General features: G+C 44.0%; 1 protein-coding gene across 2 annotated transcripts in view; it reads left to right on the forward strand.

The window, feature by feature from the left end:
• Positions 1 to 11,544, forward strand: part of CCBE1 (collagen and calcium binding EGF domains 1) — a 292,036-nt gene that overhangs the window by 249,779 nt on the left and 30,713 nt on the right. For both annotated transcript variants that reach the window (XM_008013906.3, XM_008013908.3), the window contains exons 8-11: positions 1,377 to 1,497; positions 9,624 to 9,763; positions 9,862 to 9,897; positions 10,976 to 11,011. In XM_008013906.3, coding sequence (XP_008012097.3) covers positions 1,377 to 1,497; positions 9,624 to 9,763; positions 9,862 to 9,897; positions 10,976 to 11,011 — 333 coding nt within the window. The remainder of the gene's footprint in view (positions 1 to 1,376; positions 1,498 to 9,623; positions 9,764 to 9,861; positions 9,898 to 10,975; positions 11,012 to 11,544) is intronic.

Here is an 11,544-nt window from a genome sequence, read left to right on the forward strand (position 1 = left end):
CATACCCAGCTAATTTTTGTATTTTTAGTCAAGACAGGGTTCCGCCATGTTGGCCAGCCTGGTCTCGAACTCTTGACCTCAAGTGATCCGCCCACCTTGGGCTCCCAAACTGCTGGGATTAGAGGCATGAGCCACAGTGCCCAGGCCCCCAGACAGTATTTCTGCTGGGTCTATGACAATGGCTGGACACTGAGTCAGACACGTTAAAGACAACATCACTTTAACCCTCCAGCAGTGCTTCTAGGTGGCCGTTACCATCCCCGTTTTATAGATAAGGAAATCCAGGCTGTGTAGCTTACCCAAGATTCCACAGGTAGAACGTGGCAGGGCTGAGATTTAAAGGTAAGTCTGCCTCATGGCAACACCCAAGGTTGGGATCCATGTTTCAGTGTCTCAGTTGGAAGCAGATGATAAAATTGCATCAGGCTTCAGCTGCCAGTGTTGACCCATTGCCTCATGGTTGCAGTAGATTGACTGATCCATTTCCCTCATTCACTGGTTCACTCCTCTTCCTCCCCAGGGCCACAGGTACCCACTTGCAGGTTGTGGTGGTCTATTGCTATGACACAATGATGTCAGCACTGTTTTAAATGTATCCCAGGAACACAGTGGTGACTCTGAATCATGAGCCCTGACTTGAAATTGTACAAAGCTGACTTTCAGATTGCACAAGATTTTGATTCTTACAGTCATCCCTACTGAATTCTGAGTAACAGTCACAGGGGAATTGTAGTAGGGATCTCTAGAGGGACAGAATTAATGGGGCAGCTGTATATATGAAAGGGAGTTTACTAAGGAGAATTGACTCACATGATCACAAAGTGTCAAAGAATTTGTGGACACGTTTTACAACCACCACAGTCACTATTGCCCAGTTATACTGAAGGTCAGCTCCGGGTGTGCAGGGGAACCGTCAGCCACATTCTCGGTCCTGGCTCCCAAGGCTGAGAGTTCTTTAAGGGCAGGGACCATGTCTTGGTCACCACTGTAGCCATAGAACCAAGCACAGGACCTGTACATAGTAGGTGCTCAATAAATGTTTGAGACATAAAATAGATAATTAACAAATTGAGAGTATGAAATAAGTAGATCCTATTAATTATGATCATAATGAGTTCTAGTGATATGTAGGCCATCTGGAGCTTATCTAAGCTCACCTACTAACTAGCTGAGTAATGTCGTGCAAGTTGTTTGCCCTAGAAGGCCTCTAGGTTTAGAAAGAGGCTCTTTATGGTTTCCCTGAGCTCTAACTAGCTCTAGTAAAAAGTATATACATATGTCTCATGAAAAGGCTTTGCAGCTTCTACCAGCAAGACAAATGCTGAGGCTCTCCCCTGCCATTGCTTCCTGACCGAGGCTTCCTCTTCTCCTTGCAGATTGCGCTGCTCCCCAACAATGCAGCTGACCTGGGCAAGTATATCACCGGTGACAAGGTGCTGGCCTCAAACGCCTACCTTCCTGGACCTCCTGGCCTGCCGGGGGGCCAGGGCCCACCCGGTGAGTGTAGAGGAGGGCACAGGAGGGTGATCACCATCAGAAAAAGCCCTCCAAAAGCTCACATTTGCTGGGGGCTGGACAGTGTTCTCCAGCTTCCATCGAGGAGAAACGAGGCAGGTGTCCATAGGGCTACCACACACCCAGGCAATGACAGGACCTTGGGAAATAGCCCCTCAAGCCTGAGAAACCCTTATAGCCAATAGCAATTTGGGAGAAAAAGGTCATTGTCCTGGGATTGGATAAGATTCCTAAAGATCATTTTAAGTTAAAAAAAAAAAAAAGAAAACTATCTTAAACTTTTTTCTGGAAAAATTTTAACATATACAAAAATGGAACAGTATTATGAAGTCCCCCCTGCTCGGGGCTCCTCGCCCAATTCTAACAACTCAGAGCCAGCCTCTTCCTGCTACTCCCCAGTCTTCCTTCTACCTTCCCTTATTTGTTTGCATATTTATACCTATATTTATTTTTATACCTAGCTATACGTTTTTCCAAGTCGACTGTATTGACATACAGGTGATAGATAATGTACTCGTTTAAATTACAGTTTGAGTTTTAACAAATGTATTTACCCATTTAACTCCCATCCTATATTTCAAGATATAGAACATTTCTATCACCCCAGAAATCTCCGTTGTGTCCATGTGCACGTGTCCGCTTCCCCAACACCCAGTCTAGGCAGACACTGAGCTGCTTTCTTTCACTGTGGTCTCACCTGTTCTAGAACCCCGTATCACTGGAATCTTTTAATTTTTATATATATGTTCTTGTGAATGTATACTTTCAGCTTCTTTCATTCAGTATGCTGTTACTGAAGATTCACACTTATTAATTGGGTGAAAATCCCAAACATCCTATCATTTCATCAGGAAATATACAATGAGAACTTAAAAAAATAGTTCCAAGTTATTTTATATTTTGAGTACCTCCATAGATAAAGCAATGGATTTTTTTCTCCACACTGGTAAGGGAAATGACATTAATGTTAGCAAATGATTCTAAACCTTTGAGTGCCTTATCCCTGGCTATCATTGCTTAGCAGTGTGCTAGGTGTTATGAATGACCTCTTGACATCCGAATTGGGAAGACCAGACATATAGAGCCAATGCAAATAAATAAAACAGTATCCACATGCCCTCCAGGTAAGTGCACAGATGCTTCCTGCTGTGGGAGCTGGTAGGGAGTGAGCACTGTAGCCTGCAATGGTCAGCGGCATTTAGGTTTGATCTGGACGTGGGAGACTGGTAGAATTTGCCCAGAGAGGAAGGACACAGGTGGATTTTCAGTTGGAAAGTCAGCAAAAACAAAAGGTCAGAGTTCTTCACAGAGGGTCGGTGTGTTTCCTCTCCACTTATGTCTTGAACTCTTCAAACACAAGCCTGGATCTCAGTCCGTCCAGAGAATAAGACGGTTCAGGATTTGGTTTTTCTTCGTTCATTCCCTTGGCCTGAGGTACTCTGGGTCATGGTGGAGTTTTCTCCAGCAAATGCTTCACACAGGCACCCTCTGGCTGCTTCTAAACAGACTGACGTCTCTCCTTATAAACTGCTTCCTAGCACGGTGCTCTCCACCCTCCTCTAAGAGAATGCTCTTGCTTTGCTTCTCTGGAGGAAGTCAACTCCAGGCTCTAGATCACTAGAACAAAACCAAGTGTAGGAGCAGGGGAGCCACTGGCTGTGTTGCTTAATAAATGCCTTGCAAGCTTGCTACTCCAATGCTGCCATCTGGCTTACAACATGGTTTGAGCTGTCCAGGGTCCTTGATGGAGCAGAGAGTGATTGAGGATGAATAAGCTTTTGCAACATACCCGGCCTTTGAATGGGGACATTCCAAACCCATTTCCTTCTCTCTCTTAACTTTCAGTGTTTGTGGTACCCACCATTGAGACTTAGTAGGGAAGCTAGAAAGCTAATAGGCTTTCTCTCACCCTGAAATTAAAGTCCAGTTCCAAGGCCTGTGGTGAATCAGACTGGACCACCAATACAGGAAACTACTGTGGGTTGGAATCTGTTTAGCTTTGGTGGTAAGGGGGCGGCTGCTGCTTTCTGGCCTCCACTGCCATATATAAGGTGCTGCCATTTGTACATCAAAGGCCCACATTTCGAATGCACTTGACATACTATGATCTCTGTAGTGTACTGACTATGTAAATGTAGGTGAGATATCTCTGACCTCTTTTATGTGCTACTGGAGGTAAAATATCCAGTAAAAGGAGAGATCTGGCACCCTTTCCAAACTCATTGTAGATATACCTGGAACCAGTATTAAGAGTAGGGGTATGAGACATGTTTGGATGGAACACTGACTGCTTTTAACTTTGGCTTAATTATTCTGTGTACTAAAAAAGACTTATCTAAATATGAAAAGTCTAAAGTATCTGTTTCTTTGTTTCATTTGCTGGAGTCTGACTGTCATTCCATCTTGTCACTACTCTGTCAGTACTAGGCGTTAGGTATGGTCAAAAAGTAATTATTATGTGCATTTAAAAGAACAATTATGAGACAAGTATAGCATAGCAATCTTCTCAGTCTCTTCAATGCAATCACTTAATAAAAAGCATTTACTAAGCAGCCTACTATGTATCCAGGACTATCTGAGGATATGCTAATAAATGACACAATTCAAGCTGTCACAGAGCTGATGATCTAAAATGGGTTAAAACACAATGTCCTTCTGCATGCAGAAGATTGAGGTTGGACTCTTACCTTACACCATCTACAAAAATTAACTCAAAATGGATTAAAGAGTGAAATGGAAGACCCTAAAACTATGAAAATCCTAGAAGAAAACATAGAGGAAAGCTTTATGACATTGGATTTGGTGACGATTTCTTGATATGACCCCAAAAGCATAGGCAGCAAAAGCAGTAGATAAATGGGACTACATCAAACTTAAATTTCTGTGTCTCAAAGCGAAAATCAACAGGGCAAAAACAACCTAGAGGATGGAAGAAAATAATTGTAAATCATATATCTGATAAGGGGTTAATATCTAGGATGTATAAGAACTTCAATATTCAACAAAAAAAGCAGCTGATTAAAAAGATGGGAAAAGGACTTGAATAGACATTTCTCCAAAGAAGATATACAAATGGCCAAAACCCATATTAAAAGATACTCAACATCACTGATCATTAGAGCATTGCAAACTAAAACCACAGTGAGATACCACCCCACACCCATTAGGATGGCCACTATTTTTCAAAAAATACAAGCTTGGGAAACACAGGGAGACCCTGTCTGATTAAAAGAAAATTTAAACTAGCCAGGCTATAGTCTCAGCTACTCAGGAGGCTGAAGTGTAAAAGATGGCTTAAGCCCAGGAGGTCGAGGCCACAATGAGCCATGAACATACACTGCATTTCCAGTCTGTGTGACAGAGCAAGACCCCATCTCAAAAAAACAAAAAAAAAGGAAAAAAAAAAACCCCGAGAAAATAAATATTGACAAGGATATGGAAAAATTGGAACCCTGTGCACTGTTGATGTGAATGTAAAATGGTTCAGTCACTGTGGAAAAGAGTGTGGAGATTCCTCAAAAAATTAAACATATCAGGAGGCTTAAGCAGGAGGATCACATGGGCTCAGGAGTTCGAGGCCAGCCTAGGCAACAGAAACCCTAACTCAAAAAATATCTATATCTATAACTATATCTATGAATGAGATCCAGAAATCCCACTCCTGGGTATATACCCCAAAGAATTAAAAGCAGGATCTTGAAGAGATGCTCGCACACCCATCTTCATAGCAGCACTTTTCACAATAGCCAAGAGGCTGAAACAACCCAAGTGTCCGACCCAAATGGATAAGATGGAAAAACAAAATGTGACATACACATACAATGGAATATTATTCAGTCTTTAAAAAGATGGAAATTTTTACATAGGCTACAATATAGATGAATCTTAAGGATATTAGGTTAAGTGAAATAAGCTGGTCAAAAAATGACACATTAATTATATAAGGTATCTAAAATAATTAAATTCATAGAAACAGAAAGTAGAATAGTGGTTACCAGGGGCTGAGCAGAGTGGAAAATGGGGAGTTATTCAGTGGTCTAGAGTTTCCGTTTTACAAGATGAGAAAGTTATAGAGATCTGTTGCACAATAATGGGAATGTACTTAACATTATTAAACACTACATTTAAAAATTAGTTAAGATGGGCTGGGGGCCGTGGCTCACGCCTGTAATCCCAGCACTTTGGGGAGGCTAAGGTAGGCAGATCACTTGAGGTCAGGAGTTCAAGACCAGCATGGCCAACATGGTGAAACCCTGTCTCTACTGAAAATACAAACAATTAGCCAGAGGTGGTGGTGGGCACCTATAATCCCAGCTACTTGGGAGGCTGAGGCAGGAGAATTGCTTGAACCCGGGAGATGGAGGTTGCAATGAGATAAGATCACGCCACTGCACTCCAGCCTAGGTGACAGAGCAAGACTCCATCTCAAAAAAAAAAAAAAAAAAGTTGGCAAATTTTGTGTTGTGTATTTTTTATCACAGGTTTTTAAAAATGCTCGCCAGGTCCCCACTGTCTCTTCCCTCATCCCCCCAGCTGATGTTCAAGGCCTAAAGCAGAGGTGAACATGCTGATGTCTGCCCCCAGGTGCTGCCCCAGAGTTTACATAACCACGGCCCTTGAGCCAGCAAGATATCCCCTCGAGTCCCCGGTGTGGGCAGACATGCTGTGTTCCACACACAAGTGGGGAAACGCCGCAAACCCAACCCAATACAAAGCGGCTGTTTACAACTCTGTCTGCTGTGGGTCAACGTAGATGACGCCTAAAGGCCTCTTCCCCATCAGCTTCCATAATAGGGTGGTATGACCATTTTTTGGCACACATGCAAGCAACTATTATCAGACAGGCATGAGAACAGATGACTTGTTGTTAAACTCGGTATAGTCTCAGTGCTGTGTCGATACAGGCCTCTGAAAAGAATTTAAAAACCAAACCCCTCAGCCTCTACAGAGATGGGCAGGTCACATGGATACGTAGAAGGGAGCTGGGCAGGAGCAGTCGGAAGCAAGGGAACTGAACCAAACGGAGAGCACTCACCCCACGTAAAGGGGCCGCCCCTACTGAGAACTCCAGTTGGTTGTGCTGCTGATGGAATTGTGGTTTTTGTGCTTCCTGTTTCAAACCAGAGCCGGGCACCCAGATTTTTATATGAAATCTCCCAATTTTTATTTTTATTTATTTATCTGTTTTTGAGATGGAGTCTTACTCTGTTGCCTAGGCTGGAATGCAGTGGCACAATCTCAGCTCACTGCAACCTCCGCCTCCCAGGTTCAGGAAATTCTCCTGCGTCAGCCTCCCAAGCAGCTAGGATTACAGGCGCTTGCCACCAAGCTCAGCTAATTTTTGTATTTTTAGTAGAGATGGGGTTGTACCATGTTGGCCAGGCTGGTCTCAAACTCTTGACCTCAAGTGATCTGTCCACCTCAGCCTCTCAAAGTGCTGGGATTACAGGCATGTGCCACCACACCTGGCCCCGATTTTTAAATGTTAAGAATGCTCAGAAGAAAATGATATGCATAAACAGAAAACACATGTGCAGTGCATGAAAGTATATAAACATGCATAAATTATACTATAGATATACTGCAAGCGTGTGCAATGAAGTAAGCAGTTAATTCGTACTTTCAGAGGTCTGTATCAACACAACACTGAGACTATACCAAGTTTAACAAGTCATCTATTTTTGTGCCTGTCTGATGATAGTTGTTGGTACGATGGGGGAGATGTTAAAATGTTTTTGGAGACAGGTGATCTGTGGTGATGGAGACAAGGCACAAAAGGAGAGAATAGTGTTAGCTGGATTGTATGCCATAGCATGGTTTATTCAGGGAGGATGGGACTATGGGGCAAGGAGGCAATTGTGGGAAAAATGCTGGCAAGAAAGACAAGCATGAACAAGGATACTATGCTGAGGAGTTGGAGCTTTATTCTCTACGCAGAGGGGAGCCACTGTAGGGCTTTCTTTTTCTCCTTGGACTCCAGTTACACTTATTTTAGATGGTTCGATATTATCTCACCTCTTTTGGATGCTTCATTTTATTTTCCTCTTTGTCATTCTCTTTGAGTAAGTATTGACTTACTTTAAGTTCACTGAGTCTTTGCTCAGCTGCGAGCAGTCTGCTGATGAGCTTATATCGTTTTCATATATGATGTTGTATTTTATATTTCCATTTGACTTTTTTCCTTTAATTTCCATCTCTCTGCTAAAATCCCTCATCTGTTCAGAGAAGCTGTTTATCTTTTCCACCAGCCCCTTTCACATACTGTTATTTTAAAGCCCATATCTCATTATTCCAACATCTGGGTCCCCTCTGAGGCTTGTCCTGCTGATTGTTCTATCACTTCTATCACTTGACAATGGGTTTTTTGTTTTGAATTTTTTTTATTTTATTTTTATTTTTGAGATGGAGTCTCACTCTGTCACCCAGGCTGTAGTGCAATGGTGCAATCTTGGCCCGCTGCAACTTCTGCTTCCCAGGTTCAAGCAATTCTCCTGCCTCAGCTTCCCGAGTAGCTGGGATTACAGGCACCCACCATCACATCTTGCTAATTTTTGTATTTTCAGTAGAAATGAGGTTTCACCATGTTGGCCAGGCTGGTCTCGAACTCCTGACCTCAGGTAATCCATCCGCCTAAGCCTCCCAAAGTGCAGGGATTACAGCATGAGCCACTGTGCCCAGCCCTTTTTTCTATGTGCCTGAAAGTTTTGGATTGAACGCCAGACATCATTTGCAGAGAAACAGTAGAGACTGAGGTATGTAGTTATCACTCCTGGAGATGGATACCCTCTTCTTTTGTCAGGCCACTGCCATGGGAAGTGAAGTCAGCCTACTGAATAACAGCTGGGTTTTGGCCTTATTGTCACTACATTTACTTTGTGTTCCAGTCTTCAAATAATTCCTCCAGTGGTAGGATGCTGTTACCTTATGCTTAGTGGATGCCTAGGTTACCAGTGGATTTTTCTCAGTGTTTATACTCTGAGCTTTCAGCAGCCTCTACACATACATACCTGTGCCACAGAGGGGTTCTCTCCCCACACTGTTGCCCTTCCCCCAGTGGTAGATTGCTATTACTTCATGCTAGAGTTGTGGGGCAAGGGGACATTCTCAGTTCTCCTGCTCCAGCTGCAATCCTAAGCATGACCTATGCTTCTGGGCCTTGGGGTGAGATGATCTTCCCCACACCCGCCGACTCATCCCCCAGCATGCCTTCTATCCCTGGCAAATCTTGGCCAGATGAACATTTCCTACCCCTCACTAAGAAGTAAGGGATATTTCTCTGGGGCCTGCAAGAAAGAGTGAGTTTGCTGACCCACCCAGTGCCTTGAGACATCTGCACCAAAAGATTGAAAGTAGGTGGGTTACATAGTAAGACTTGTTTTAGATATGTCATCCCTATAGAAATATCAAAAATGGGCGAGGGGTAGACAAGGCTGCTGGGGGGCAGAGAGACTAGCAATGAGGCAAGAGTCAAGGCAAATATAAGGAAGGCCTAACAGATTTGTTTTAGTACTATGTGGGAAGTACTATACTAAGTGGTGTGCGTATATCTGAAATCTCATTTAATACAACTACTCCGTAAGGAAGATTTTTATCAGCCCAGCTTTCCAGATGAGATGAGAAACTAAAGCTCAGATAGCTCAGGCAACTTGTCAGATTCAAACCCACGTCTCCCTGATGCTAAAACCTGTCTCTTCACTGCTGTCCTGCCGCGATCACCACTTCTCTGCTGTGGTGGCCACTACTCGGCTGTGATCCAGTGGAGAGAAGGGAGCAGACAGCTGTGAGATGTTAAAGAGGTAAAATGCACAGGAGCTGGCCACTGATTCAAAAATGAGGTTGCAGAAATAGGGAAATATAGAGGAAGACTCTCCAGGTTTTGGCTTGAGTGGATGGGTGACTGGCGGTCTGTGAAAAGAGAGGAACATGGGGAAGCTGCTTTTGACCATATCAAGTTTAAAATGCCCGTGGGACATCCTGATGCAGATGTCAGAAGGCAAAGGCAGAGAGAGTACAAAGAGAAATGACTGCAGGGGCCCTGGACTCTTGTTAGCCAGGGCCCTTCGTCCTTCTCATGTGCTGTGAGCTAATGAGGTGTTCTTTGATTACAGGCTCACCAGGACCAAAGGGAAGCCCAGGCTTCCCCGGTATGCCAGGCCCTCCTGGGCAGCCCGGTCCACGGGGCTCAATGGGACCCATGGGACCATCTCCTGATCTGTCCCACATTAAACAAGGCCGGAGGGGCCCTGTGGTCAGTATCTTATCAGAGATCCACTTCCTGTTCGGGGGAAAATGTGTTTTTGTCCCATGCTTTTCCCTGTGGTTAAACCAGATCCTTTTGTATTGTAGGGTCCACCAGGTGCACCAGGACGAGATGGTTCTAAGGTAAGCCTTATGAGTGGTCCTCACAAGCTAAAGGTCTCTCACGTTCGATTTTGTTTTGTTTTGTTTTTTTGAGATGGTCTTGCTCTGTCACCCAGGCTGGAGTGCAATGGCACAATCTTGTCTCGTTACAACCTCTGCCTCTCGGGCTCAAGCCGAATTCTCCTGCCTCAGCCTTCCAAATAGCTGGGACCACAGGCATGCACCACCACTCCCGGCTAATTTTTGGATTTTTTAGTAGAGATGGGGTTTCACCGTATTACCCAGACTGGCCTTAAATTCCTGAGCTCAGGTGATCTGCCCGTCTCGGCCTCCCAAAGTGCTGGTATGACAGGCATGAGGCACCGCTCCTGGCCTGAAGATCTCTCACTTTCTACCTCTTGCACTGACATCGAGGAAAGCTCACCAGTTACTGTTTACCATCCCCATTTTGCATGCAGCAAAAGTGAAACACAGATACCAGATATAACTTTTTCTCCAAAGCTGGGAACAAAATCTGAAAAGCCATTTTCTTAAATTCCGAAACCAACCCCAAAGACAAAAACAACCACCACAACCAGTCATAGGAAAAATGACCCCTATAAATTTTAAATGAGCCTGTGCATTGTGATACTCACATGTGTTTTTCTCTTTAACCAGTGTTGCTTTACAGGATAGCGTTTTGTGTGTTTCCATTTCTGTGAGATTTTCAAGTCAGGAACAGGAGATGTTCCATTCTTTCTGCAAGCAGGGTGGTTCCCCTCTGAGAGCTGCCTTCTCTTTTTTGCCTCACAAAGAAGTCAGTGTGAGATATTTCAGAAAGTTTGTTACTCCACATGCTGCTGGGAAATAGGAACGTTCCTCTTGCCAGGAAGGTTTGAAAATATATGGGCTCAAGGGAAATCAGAATGAGAAACACTTGACCCAAGCAGTCTTGTTCAAATAAGTGGTCCCGTGAGTCCAGCTCAGTTTTACATATGTTTTCTATAGAAAATATTTGTTGTTTTGTGCAGGGAAGTGGTTATGGTGGGTGTATAAATAGAGACTATTGTTGTGGTATCCACGTGCTCTAGAAAGCTAACCCTGGCCTTTCTGTTTTTAGGGGGAGAGAGGAGCGCCTGGGCCCAGAGGGTCTCCAGTAAGTAGCATTCTGTGTCCTGCTTCCCCAGGGAAACATTCTCAGGGATGCAGCTCTGATGAGCCTATAGGTCAGTCTAGTAGCAAAGGCCCGCCCCTTCCTGATGCCACTCAGCCCTCCTGAGCAGAACTCTGTGGTTAGGAAGGCAGTCATAGAAGGCCTTAGCTGCTAGTTTGGATTTATTTTTCAAACTTGTTTTCTGTTGTTGTTTTTTCTTTTATCATGGCTAATCTTCATTTAAAACGTCTTTCCTAAAGCTCAAAACCCTACTATGCCATGAGTCTGTTTCCAAGTATTATCATAAAACATTTGAAAGGTCTAGGAAAGAAATCTATGGGTTTATTTTTTATTTTTTATTTATTTTTTTTTTTGAGGCGGAGTCTTGCTCTGTCGCCCAGGCTGGAGTGCAGTGGCACTATCTCGGCTCACTGCAAGCTCCGCCTCCTGGGTTCACGCCATTCTCCTGCCTCAGCCTCCTGAGTAGCTGGGACTACAGGCGCCTGCCACCACGCCCGGCTAATTTTTTTGTATTT

Source organism: Chlorocebus sabaeus, chromosome 18, assembly GCF_047675955.1.
Source record: "Chlorocebus sabaeus isolate Y175 chromosome 18, mChlSab1.0.hap1, whole genome shotgun sequence".
Classification (NCBI taxonomy): Eukaryota; Metazoa; Chordata; class Mammalia; order Primates; family Cercopithecidae; genus Chlorocebus; species Chlorocebus sabaeus.